The following is a 13,302-nucleotide window of genomic DNA, read 5'->3' on the forward strand; positions in this document are numbered from 1 at the left end:
TTTCTCTATGTCCAGTTGTCTGTGTATCTTCCTATTAATCAGATCTTCTATCCATTTGTCTTTTTATCTGTCTACCAAGCTGTATCTATCCACGTGACTAACCATCCACCTTTTTATAAAGATAAACCTATTATTATACTTATCACGATATTTTTATCTTTTGTTTCTGCCGTTTCCTATCTTGCTCTGCTTATCAATAAAAGTGTTTATAACCATACCAGTCATCCTGAGATACACAGAGAATGTGTGGTTACAGGTGCACGAAGCTGGGGAGGCTTGAAACAGCCCCCCCCCCCCCCCAGCTTGCAATTTGGGAAAAATCATGTTAATTTCAATATTCGAACCATCATAAAATCAATCAACATTCATACATTTTAAAGCGATCAAATTAAACAGTTTCCTGGAGATTACCTCCCGTCTCATGTACTTGTTCCCTAAACTCTATCTTTCTTACTTCGGTAAAACATTCTATAGAATCTCCACCTCCTCTGAAAAATCCCCCCGAATACCGATCGATGTGTCTGATAATTAAACATTGTAGTGTACTACTGTCGAGATTCAGAGACACGCCTTCTGGCAACCTGATTGGCTTAGCTATAATAAGCGATTAGCGTTTTTGTATTATGTTCCACCCATATTTAACAGTTGGAATTGCGACATAATTTTCAAGTACCCGTTCTTTATCCAGCGAGTTGGATATTCAACCAGAGTAACATTCTAGGGCAAAACGAGCCGTCTCCTAGCGACTGAACAATCCTCTAACAGAATGAAGGGACAAATGCTGTTTCCGCTCGTTTCCTTCTGTTTCATGACGACATCAAACTCGTACACATTTTCAGACGGTGAGTTCAAAGTTTTACATTCATGATGTTAGAAAAACTTAAGAAGATTTGATAGAAATGAATAAAAACCATATAACTAGAACCTTTCCGAAAGGTGGAGCTTTCTTCTTTTTCAGGGGCAAACTCTACAAGTATGAGGGGGAGATAAAGGGAAATATTAAAAGTTTTACTCAGTCAGAAGGTTAGTAGACAAGATATGGGTCCAAAATTACAGTGGTTATAACAACATCCGTTTATGTAATCAAGCTGATATAAAGATAATTAGACATAAGAAGCAATGAGGGAGAAGTTAATGCAACTGTATAAACTTGGTCAACAGCAGTAAGTGTTTAATGTGGACTATCCTACGTCACCGGTATCACGTGCTTCTGCTGGAACACAGCGTGGGAAGGAAGTATATGATACCGTAGAATATTATATTTCGCGCTTTAATATAATAATCGGATTAAGGGGCCTGGCATGGCCAAGCGCGTAAGGCGTGCGACTCGTAATCCGAGGGTCGCGGGTTCGCGTCCGCGTCGCGCTAAACATGCTCGCCCTCCCAGCCGTGGGGGCGTATAATGTTACGGTCAATCCCACTATTCGTTGGTAAAAGAGTAGCCCAAGAGTTGGCGGTGGGTGGTGATGACTAGCTGCCTTCCCTCTAGTCTCACACTGCAAAATTAGGGACGGCTAGCACAGATAGCTCTCGAGTAGCTTTGTGCAAAATTCCAAAAAAAAAAAAAAATCGGATTAAGACAATAAATGAAAACTGAGAGCGAGAGAAATTCTTGAGGGGGCTGACCCCCCTATTGACTCTTGGTTCTGTTTTTATTTTGGTAAAACTGAAATAAGCCTAAGGTATTTCAAGTCTGAAGTAAATGTTAAAAAGTGTAAAAGTTTGTCTGACGTGTTTTCTCCCTAGCCCCCCGCTAGTACAGCAGTGTGTTTCCGGATTTACAACGCTAAATTCAGTGGTTCGATTCCCCTCGGTGGGCTCAGCAGATAGCCTGATGTGGCTTTGCTCTAAGAAAACACGTTTCCTCCCTCTCGAGTGCATGCATCGAGATACATATACGTGTTTCTTCGTCCCGCTCTGGTACAGTAGTAACTCTACGCATTTACAACGCTAAAATCAGGGGGTTCGATCCCCTTCGGTGGACTCGGCAGATAGCCCGATATGGCTTTACGTATGGGGTTTCCTCCCTCTAAAGTGTATGCTTGGAGACACATACACGTGTTTCCTCCCTCTAGACTACATGTATGGATACATACAAATGTCTTCCCCGTCTAGAGTACGTGCATGGACACACATATGTACCCCTTCAGACCACTGTCTATCTAATTCTTCTTATGAACAAGGATCATAATTATCCATGTTAAAAGCAGGGAGTTATGGTAATTATACCACACAGCAGGTATTTCTAAAAACGAAACCAGCACCGAGAGAATGATATATGTAAAACAATTACAATGAATTAGTTAACTATTGAACATTTCTGGTTATTGTGTTTGTTTGTTTTTTTCAGCTGAATGTAACTGCTGTGACAAAACTGAATACGCTCCAATGAAGATGTTCGTCGACCTTTCAGAGAGAGTGCCATCTGGCGGTGTTGTTGTGATTTTATTCGACCCACATTGTGGGAAGTTCAATTTCTACTTTATCATTATTTATGCTATTATTTTTTAAATAAATGTGTTCCTCGTCATGAAATCGTTTAATTTATTTTTGATAGATAAGTGCTCGTTTATAGAGTAATTAGGACAGTTCTTTCTTTTGTTCTTTCACAAATAATTTTTAAACAAATAAGTTCTGTTTTCAGTTGTTGTTTTATTCACGAAATCTACTGCAGTAAGTTCAACATGACCCCTAGCGTGGTGCATACGATATTTTAATCATGGATGGTTTCAGCTTATAGGTGTTTTACTGTGTATCAAATCCATGCTTGGTTTAGTGACAACTTACCAAGCTTAACATACCTTTAACCGTTACCACTACCTTTAACCGTTTATTTATTCCCACTTGTTTGTCTTTCCGATAAACGTATGCTCACGTAACTCAGACAGAGATGTTAAATAGTGGTCAGGGATGTAAAATAGAGGGATTTCTTATTTCACCCGATCCGTTTGTCCGTCTATACTCACCGTTTCATTTCTTGGAAATGAATCGTATTATTTTTATATTCTATTGAATGTTTGTGTTTCATTTTATTTTTCTTATATAAAACAACTTATCTGTTTTATTTGTCACATGGGATAAGCTAATGTTGCTGGCAGTGGTTGTTCAGGTCAAAGCTCCTTAATATTCTGCGGTTAGCTGGGAACAGGAGGCGACGAAAAGGAAGTATTAATATTAAGAATAGTAAAATAACACTTAAATTAATTAGCAATAGCCAATGTAGTTTAAACATTGACATATGTTATACTACTTAGTTATTTAGCTATCCTTTCGCCCATCTGTCTATTTTCTCTCTTTCTTCAACTGCTACAACTTAAGGTCTTCTTTGCCCCTAGTAGGCTTACGAACTTATAACGCTTAAAACCGGGTTTCGATCCTCGTAATAAGCACTGATAGCTTTTGTAGCTTTGTGTAGCTTTGTGCTTAAATACAAACAAACAAGTCTTGACACCCACTCCAAGTGGCACAGAGACAAGTTTGCAGTCTCATACCGTTAGAAACCGGGTTCCGATTCCCGTGGTGGGCAGAACACAAATAGCCCACTGTGTAGCTTTGTACTTAATTCCAAACAAACGAAAACAAGTCTTGTCTAGTCACAGAACCACAGAACTTAGCACTTGGTCTTGTTTCGTTCCAGGTTGACTAAATGTCTTATTGATTACTTTAAATCTAAGATTACAAATTTCTCTCTGTAGATGATGACTATTATAACGAAGTGGTTAAGACATTGAGCAGAGATAATGTGCCGACTGTGACCCACGGTCTAGAGTTTGTATCAAATAACGCTCTCGAGAGGAGTTTAAAGAAACTAAAACAATCTCTAGATGTTTTACAGGATATACGTGGCCACATTTATATCTTTACCTTCTGTATGACTGACCTGTACTTATTGTCTGTGGTAAGTTTATGTCTTTTACGTATTACAATTTATCTCGGGCGAGTCTCCAATTTATTATGTTACTGTAGGTTTACGTATTGCGATTTCAAATAGCCAGAAATTTTAATTTTAATTCAGAAGTTAATTAAATGTTAATACGTATCAAATTTATGATATTTTCCAACAAGACTAATACACACAATTTTCTTTTTTAACACAAATATATTTTAATATAAAAACAACAACATAATTTACAATAACGGTTATTACAAATAATAATATATAAACAAAAATTTTATAAACTTGCAAACTGTATTGAGTCTTCTGTCTGATCTAGAACTGACTATTTTATCAACGGTTCAGATCCACGACAGGCGAATTAATTCTGAGTTGCTATTATTACACCTCGCTTCAGCTAGCTAGCTTTTTTTTCTTGGTTGGTCTCATGCCGCTTACAAGCTGACTTTTTACCGACGAAGATATCTAATGTCCTCGTAGAAATACTAATGTCCTAAGTTAATTCACTGAAAGTAAACGGTTTATAATGTTTGAAATATATAAATGTTCCCAGTAGCTTTCCAATTAATAAGCGTTTATCACAATTATAGCTTCCAACGGTTGTAGTATACTGACTGTAGCTGACCAGTAAAATTCTGTTCTCTCTCTGCATCTTGTTATGGCTATCTTTTATGCTGGTTAGGCAAGAGTCTCGAAAATTCACTTGGCAACAATATTCAAAGATAAGCTAGGTCCTTCGTAAAATATATATTATCGATTCTTACACTCGAGAATCTTCTATAAATTTAAAGAACAAACAGAACTTGTGCAATACACATTGCCCCCCAGTGGCTCAGCGGTATGTCTGTGGACTTACAATGCTAAAATCCGGGTTTCAATACCTGTGGTGGGCAGAGCACAGATAGCCCATTGTGTAGCTTTGTGCTTAATTCAAAACAACAATAGCAATACACATTTAACAATATAAGTTACTTGCATTAAGCTGAAACAAACTTAAATCCATCCTAAAAAAAAGTTATTTCCTACTTGAATAATTTAAAACACTTTTGGTTATAATCTAATATTTATTTCACGTTTTAAGATTCACGCTCATTTCCTGTAAATGCACACTCGAATGCCACCTAGTGGTAATTTAAACATTTGTTTTCGAATTTCAAGTTTTTAGTGCAATTCAAGTCTGTAGTAAGTATAATTTATCGATTATAAATCGAAAATATAATTTATTTTTCTGTTATTCTTATCAACCTTAGTAAAGTACAATAAATTGAAGGAGACATAAAAATATAAAATAATTAAATTTAAATGCATATACACACGTAGGATGCGCACGAAAGCCCTCGTGTAGCTTGCGCGAAATTCAAAACAAAACAAACAAAAACGCAGTAGGAAATATCTTTCGGGTATAGAGCTTAGGATTGGTTACCACAACTTTTATTTGATCTTAGTTTTAACGTCAAACACTCTATTTGATTAGATTGAGGATCTCTCTAAAACCAACCCGTGGCTACGTTGGGTGACAATAGGAAACGGGCAGAACGCACCTTTTAATCGTTCTCAACTACTCCCAATGTCTTCTTGTAGACTAGCCACAGTGGTTCGGTCCAGATGTTCTTCTCAAGTAAGTGTTTATCTGGGCTTGAGAGTGATATTGCTCAGAGAATATATTAATGCAATTTATGTCGTAACTTCCTGTTTAATCGTAATGATAAACAATATGTTTTATATTGGTATTTTTTGTAACATTTAAGAAGCAGGCTTTATTCAGTATTAAAATTGTTATTACACTAAATCTTTATAGCTATATAAATATAATAACGCTAACTGTCGTATGTCCATGCAACTACATTGCAGGGTGTGGATAATTCTTCATACAAACTGTCAGTTTTGCGGTTCGTTTTTACCACCCACTACTTCGCTCCCTGTCGGTGGATCTTCACCAAATTTGGCATGATGATTTGTTAAGTCCATGTGGAAATATATGCAAACTTATGGTTTTATTCTTTTTTGTTGTTATTCTACAGTTTTTATGGGCGTTTCTGTGTTGTTTTTGTTGTTTTATTTACAATTACATATAAATGAAGCAACTTTTTATATCCTAAGATAATCTTTCGTTAATCATAAATTTTCATAACTTCATCCAGAGGACAGGTACTTCAGCTAGTTTTAAATATTACAGTAACATCGACTTTTCGAGTTTATATTTGTATGAAATTCCAATCAAAACAAACTACTCATTTAGAACGAAACTAAAAATAATTATCGTGAAGACTATTTCTAAGTAAATACACGTTCCTTACGTTTTTGAACCCTGGTGACATAGCGTTAAGTTACTGACTTACAACGCTAAAATCTGGGGCTCGATTCTCCGCGGTGGACTCAGCAGATGGCCCAATAAGATTTTACTCTAAAAGAAAATACGTTTACGTTCTTACTTATAAATACTGAAATGAATTGATTTATCAGTTGTGTACCCTCTCTATAATGATACTGTCGGCCGTTAACCCAATAATATATATCGCAAGACTCTGTCAGCTTAGGAGATGTAGGAATAGGCTTAAATACATACGAAAATAAAAATTCATGCCAATTAAAAAAAAAAAGTATAATAATAAATAATGAAATAAAAACACGTTAAATATGCCACGATGTGTGTTAATACTTATTAGTAGTAGATCTATCGACCAGTAGGCTGTTTACATTACCTGTTAGTAGTTGTTCCACCGACCATTAGGCTGTTTACAACACCTATCATTAGTAGATCTAACTTACCGTATGGAATATTGGATGACAAGATTGTAATGTTTTCAAACGAAACCCAAAACGTAAGCGCTTTCGAATAGTTGGCTGTTCTTCATTAGTGGAATAGAGGGATCAAAAAGAGAACAGTATTGTTATACACATAAACAAAACCACCTTGTTCTGCTTGCTGTGTTCATTGTGGAGAAACAAACCTCTACTTTTAGCGTTGTAACTTCGTTGACTTACAGTTCTCTTACCGTGGGACAAACAATATTATGTAGGGTTTCGTTTGGCGACGAAATCTAAGCAAATTTAATAAACTTGAGAAAAATGTTTTGTTAAACGTTATTTCGTTTGTGGTGTTTTATTTTCTGTAATAGGAATCGAGTTGCTCCGAATCTTACGTCATTAGAGGACCGGAATCCGGGTTTAAAGACTGCAGAAAAGAAAAAACTATAGGCAGGTGGAAGAAACATTTGAAATTGGAAACCTGGCTTCCTAAAGGATTTTTAGACACCACGAATAAGGAATCACTATCTGGAAAAACACTAATAGTATCGGTCTTAAGTGTGAGTCGTCTTCAGTTTCTACGGACAGTAAACTAATTCCGCTGACTAGTCGTACTTTGACCTCGAGTGTCTGTTTTAAACGGGGTCATCTCTAGTTTATAAGGTACAGTAAAACTAATTCTTCTGGTTAGTCGTAGTTTGACCTCGTGTATCTGTTTTAAAAAACGGGGTCATCTCTAGTTTCTATGATACGGTAAACTAATTCCTCTGGCTAGTCGTAATTTGACCTCGAGTGTCTGTTTTGAACGGGGTCATCTCCAGTTTATACGGTACAGTAAAACTAATTCTTCTGGTTAGTCGTAGTTTGACCTCGCGTGTCTGTTTTAAAAAACGGGGTCATCTCTAGTTTCTATGATACGGTAAACTAATTCCGCTGGCTAGTCGTACACATACACCTATTGTAACTTATTTTAAACAAACTAATTCTGCTTTCTTTCTAGGTGTTGCCCTTTTTTGTAAACAAGCGAAAACCAGGGGGCGAATTAAAACCAGAAGAAGGGATTGACTTTGAGATCCTAAAGACGCTCAGCGAATATTTTGGATTCAGGTGAATTCTTCCTGCTTTTTAGTAGAATCGCTTTAGCATTAATTCCACTGTGGTCAAAAGTAAAGAGTTAACCTTGAAAATCCCTGTCTTTTAAGTAAGCTTTGTTATACAAACTATCTATGTGCCGAATATCTATGTACATAAAATACTCCCACGACTTTCTTTACATAATAGAATTGGTGTTACGTTTCTTTGTTTCACTGAATAGTTACATGAACCTCGATTTTGTAAGTTTTGTTTCATAATCTTTCAATATTTTCACTGATCCATCGAGAGTACACGTACGAGTGACGTACGTAAAATGGAAACACAAAATTCCAGTCACGATTTTAATGTTTTCCATTATTACTGTGGGCTTCCCACCCCTACACTATTTATTTCACGTAAAAAATAAAAGGTTTTATCCGGTTTAAAACGAGTTGTATCGAAGATAAAATGGTTCAAAACGATGCCGTTTGCGGCTTGAGAAGTTAATACCATTTTAGTTTAAGACAAAATAGCAAAAATAAATTTTACTAAATGTTCAATAAACAACATAAACTGCCGTTTTCTGTTTCTTTCACATTCAACATATAAGAACTTTCATGCTATAATCCCTCTCTATATATTTTTTTTCACAATGACATATATTTGTTTCATTTACAGTTATAAGTTATACACCCCTTCTGATGGCCACTGGGGTCACGTTGGACCGGATGGAAAGTGGACAGGAATGGTTGGCATGGTTTATAGAAAGGTTAGAATTTTTCCTTCAGTCAGCATTGAAACTCTAAATTTCGTATGTTTACTTACCCTTATTTACAACAACTGACTTTTGTACTCCGTGATGACGAGAAAACCCACTTGTAGAGAAAATTATATGTTTAAAAACGGCTGGTATGGGTAGAGAAGGCATCAAGTAGAGGAGAGAAACGTTGTTCGCTCCTTTACTAGTGCCTTCTCTATCCATACCAGCTGTTTTTAAATATATAATTGACTTTTGTTCTATAGTTTCCATTGTTACTTTGTTTACCAAGCGTATTGTTTGGTGTCTGCAGTTTACTACGTTAAATGAGTGTATTGTTTGTTGTCTACAGGAAGCAGACATTGCTATCTCCGATATCAGCATGACAATACAGAGAGAACGAGTGATTGACTTCACTTACCCCTACTTCATTGACCCAACCAATTTCCTAACACAAGCTCCTACTGAGAAACCACGAGCACTAGCTATCATTCGTCCCTTCACATACGAGGTAAGTTAATATCGTCAAATACTTCACCTTGTGTTTAACCAGACCCATGAGGTCAGTTAAGAGTGTTGTATACCAGTATATTATGTTAGCAAACGATGTGTGATCCTTTCGGCTGAAACGAGTACAAAGAGAAAATACCTGACGACGCTCTTAGTTCAAGAGTTACTTTTTACCAATACTCTCATGCTCGAGATACGTTCGTCCAACTACTGAGACGATAACGACGCACGTCAAAATTTTAAGACGCGGAATGGCTAGGTGGTTAAGTTGGCGGTAGGTGGTAATGACTAGCTGCCTTCCCTCTAGTCTTACACTGCTAAATTAGGGACCGCTGGCGAAGATAGCCCTCGTGTAGCTTTGCGTGAAATTCAAAACAAACCAAACCAAAATTTAAATATAGAGATGCACTCCAGTAAAAGAAGGCACACGTATTTATAATGGTTTTACTAACCCTGATTCGCAAAGTTAGGCTTAGGTTTCGTTATTGCCAGACTAGTGATTGATGTGATCAATCGGTTCCTTTCTCTGTTTCTTTTTAAAATCATGTCTAGGTGTGGATATCCATTGGTGTGGCACTTCTTGTGACCTCCCTTATAGTCTATTTGCTGACCATACGGAAATCTGAAGAAGAGGTGGACCGGTGGACTATGACACAGGCAGCTTGGTATTTCTATGGAGCCCTAACACAACAAGGTAATAAAACTTCACTGTTTTAACACATCCAAGGTAAGAAATAGTTATTGTCTAATTAATTTGCAACCCATCATTCGGTCAAGTTGTTGTTGTTGTTTTCACCAGTTAATATACGAACTCTATGTTCCCTTCTCAAAATATATCTGAAAGAGGTTGGGCCTTTCTCATAATGCTACAGAAAGTCTATTAAAACTTGTTTTACTTTACTTTCTGAAAACGGCAGAGACGTCAAATAACTCGAAACCAGGACTAGAAAGGTCAACTTCAGGTGACTAACACTGATGTTTGAACTTCTCTGTTAGTCATCCTGGCGAGTCATAATAATTAAAATTATGCTACAAAAAGTCCTTTAAAACTTGTATCACTTCACTTTCTCTCTTTCTGCTGTAAACTATTTTTAACTTTGGATTTAATACTATTTAAGTTTTTAATTCAAAAATTAAACTTTGTTTTACCTTAATTCTTTTTACGAATTTTAATAATTTTACTTTAATTTTAATTTTTTACCAGATGTTTGGCTCAGATACCCAAGTTGTTTTGCGCCATAAAACGCCAAACCAACCAACCTTTTTCGCTTAGCACTGTGACTCGCTGGTGAAGAGGTTAAAATACAGCCTTTCCAGCCTGCAGTTTAAAGTTCGCTACAATTTTATTGATAATGCGTAATAATAGAAAACTAGTTCGAACACTCCGCGTATTTATGTTAGGCTTAACACAGATATTAATGGCATGAGTAGTAGTATTAGCGTTAAACTCGCTCTCTGATAGATAATCAAAATATATTTGTAATCCGGGGATTTGTGATAGCTAAGTCGTGACTTTGACGTGTAATTCGGGGATTTATGTGTATGTGGTATCTAGGCCGTGACGTTTCTTGGTTGTGTGTGTGTCTGTGTATGAGCGCTTGGCTATGCTTACCGCCACTGAACCGAAGAAGATAAGCCTATTATTTTCCCCTTAAGTTACAAAAAATGGCCAGGTGGTTAAGGCACTCGACTCGTAACCTGAAGGACGAGGGTTCGAATCCCCCTCACACCAACATGCTCGTCCTTTCAGCCGTGGGGGAGTTATAATACACGATCAATCCCACTATTCGTTGGTAAAAGAGTAGCCCAAAAGTTGGCTGTGAGTGGTGATGGTTAGCTACCTTCCTTCTAGTCTTATACTGCAAAATTAGGGATGGCTAGCGCAGATAGCTCTCTTGCAGCTTTGCGCGAAATTCAAACCAAACCCAAGTAACAAAAAATCTCGAGTTCATTCACTTGGTGGTGGTTTATAATGAGCAAGATTTTATCTTACTGTAACTTTAAAGAGAATGTCGCAAAAACTGTCGTTTAGAAAAACGTGGAAAAATAGTAATAAAACGTATTTACATGTAATTTGTATAACTACCAGTTTTCAACCCGTGAGAGAATAAGAAAACACAGAGTGCATTTCGTTTGTACAAACTATTTACTTCTGTCTTGATGCGTTTTGATAAATATTTGTCCTAGGCGGCGCTGAAATAGTACCAATTAGGAATCCTGTGAGAGTGATTGTTTCAGCGTGGTGGATCTTTGCTATTATCATCACAGCGGGGTTTAGTGGGACTTTGACGTCATTTATGAACGTTCCTGGTTTGAACCCTGCGGTAGACACAGTGTCCCAGTTAATCAGTCTGGTGAAGGCTGGAACGTATAAAGGGGGAACTAGAGATGGAACGTCAGTCCTAACTAACTTTGAGGCAAGTTCTTATGCTATATGGTATAGTCAGAGAAAACAATCTGGGGAACTTTCAAGGGATGTACGAAACAAAACATTTCTAACGTGAAGAAAAAAGTGTAACTGTTTTCGTAAACAATGATTAAAACCATAAAACAATTTTTTAATTAAGTTCCGTTTATGTAAAACTACTAGATATGTTTCAATGTGTTGTAACTGGTGGTATAACATATTAAAAGTGTGTAATAACTGGAGAGGGACCAGGTGATGTAGCACATCAAAGTCTGTAAGAACTGGAGAAGAAAGTGACAGCTAGTTCTAAGTATACCTGTTATAAAAGCTCACGTCATAACATGAACACTCTGAAATATGAATATATTACAAAAATAGTAAAAATTACTTATTAAAAACTTTAATTTTTATACCAACTTATTTGATCTTTGAACGTTCGGAAAAAGTTGAGTTGATGAAAAAAAAAACGTTGCTCGAGCATTTCTTTTACGTTAGCATTTATTTAGTGCTAGAAAAAAAAATGGTTTCGAAACATGCATAAATCTGAGTGTAATATGCCATGGTGTGTTAAATAGTGTTTGTTTTATTTCGTACAGAAGTAACATTTGGGGAACGACTACCGTGGTCTGAGTATTAAAATTACTTTTATTTAACAGAAAGCGACAGAGGGAGCACTGCATGTGCTTGGACAAGTGATGATCAAAGACAGGAAGGGTACCGTGGTCAAGGATTTTCCTGAGGGGGTTTACAAGGTGCTGAACGAACCGTACGCTCTTATCTTCCCGCAAGCACCAATGGAGGCAGCGATAGCAAGCATCGGGAATGAAAAGTTTCATTTCTCCAGCGACAGATTTTTTTCAGCCTACTACGCAGTCGTGGTTCCTAAAGGGTCACCTTTGAGAAAAGCTTTCGACGACGTGTAAGTATCCATCCGGAAAGATTATTATTATGCATTTCCGTTCAGTGTTTTAATCTCACGTCTAATCTTTCTTGACAGTGGAATATTGGAGAGGTGAACCAGACATATTTCAATAGTGAAAGCTGTGTCACGTGATTTTTTAGTTTAAATTGTCCATTTGTATGCAGCGTCGGTCTGGGGAAGTGAGGGAGGACAGAGTGGCCCCGACGATCTGGGCGAGTTGACGTTTTATTGAAACTGTTGAACCAACCATGTGATCACAACAACCGCTGTTATGGTTACTTCGCCTCTTCTTATATATCTTTGCCTCTTCTATCCATCTGTCACCCTATTTACTTTTCTGTCTGTCTGTTATATCCGCCAAGCTGCGTGTATCTAACTGTTTGGTCACGTACAGTGATTAAAGTTTGAGTTTTGAAGTAGACAGAAATTAATGGTTTGTTAACATTGCTGTTTCAGGCTAACCAGAGTTCGGGAAGCTGGTCTTATTCCAAAATGGAACAAAGATATTCTCGAACGAAGACGTCGAAATCCGTCGGCTTTCAACGAAACGTCAGAACTATCCGCTGGAAGCGAGTCATCCACACAGGAGTCCCTCTCCCTGGACGATATGATCGGAGCGTTCTGCGTGCTGGCGTTAGGATACACCCTTGGTTTTCTTCTTCTGCTTTTAGAATGTATTGTGAAGCAAGCACGAGACAACTCCGACCAATAGAAAAGAAAAAATGTTCTAATAAAGCTTATGACAACTGCAGCCAATATCCAAAGTGTACATGAATCCCAGTATTAAATGTTATTTTTTATCACCGTAACAGATATCGTTGATTGAAGTTCGAATTTTATATTCACCCGTAAGAGAGGCTGGTTTCAGTTCTCCCTGTAAGTCAAGTACGTTTCCCTCCCGTGCTAATTGTAACAATCGTGACCTTATAGTATTTGTAATAGTTGTAATGTAGTAAGGTTGCACATATCTTGGTACGTGTTCCTATTGT

At 37.1% G+C, this 13,302-nt stretch overlaps 1 protein-coding gene across 1 annotated transcript; it reads left to right on the top strand.

Annotated features, from left to right (window-relative positions):
- Positions 1 to 672: 672 nt before the first annotated feature.
- On the top strand, positions 673 to 13,122 carry LOC143238168 (glutamate receptor U1-like). The gene is made up of 12 exons (XM_076478159.1): positions 673 to 842; positions 2,351 to 2,463; positions 3,695 to 3,898; positions 5,370 to 5,513; positions 7,015 to 7,203; positions 7,644 to 7,750; positions 8,396 to 8,486; positions 8,827 to 8,985; positions 9,537 to 9,678; positions 11,172 to 11,405; positions 12,052 to 12,310; positions 12,770 to 13,122. The coding sequence occupies exons 1-12, from the start codon at positions 767 to 769 to the stop codon at positions 13,023 to 13,025; spliced, it is 1,974 nt and encodes a 657-aa protein (XP_076334274.1). The 5' UTR covers positions 673 to 766; the 3' UTR covers positions 13,026 to 13,122.
- Positions 13,123 to 13,302: the final 180 nt, after the last annotated feature.

The sequence above is a fragment of the Tachypleus tridentatus genome, chromosome 13 (genome assembly GCF_004210375.1).
Source record: "Tachypleus tridentatus isolate NWPU-2018 chromosome 13, ASM421037v1, whole genome shotgun sequence".
NCBI lineage: Eukaryota > Metazoa > Arthropoda > Merostomata > Xiphosura > Limulidae > Tachypleus > Tachypleus tridentatus.

Coding starts and splice junctions, on each gene's coding strand:
- LOC143238168 (XM_076478159.1), top strand. CDS start 767: ATGAAGGGACAAATGCTGTTTCCGCTCGTTTCCTTCTGTTTCATGACG. Junction 5,514..7,014: donor GGTCCAGATGTTCTTCTCAA/GTAAGTGTTTAT, acceptor TTTCTGTAATAG/GAATCGAGTTGCTCCGAATC. Junction 11,406..12,051: donor CCTAACTAACTTTGAGGCAA/GTTCTTATGCTA, acceptor TTTAACAGAAAG/CGACAGAGGGAGCACTGCAT.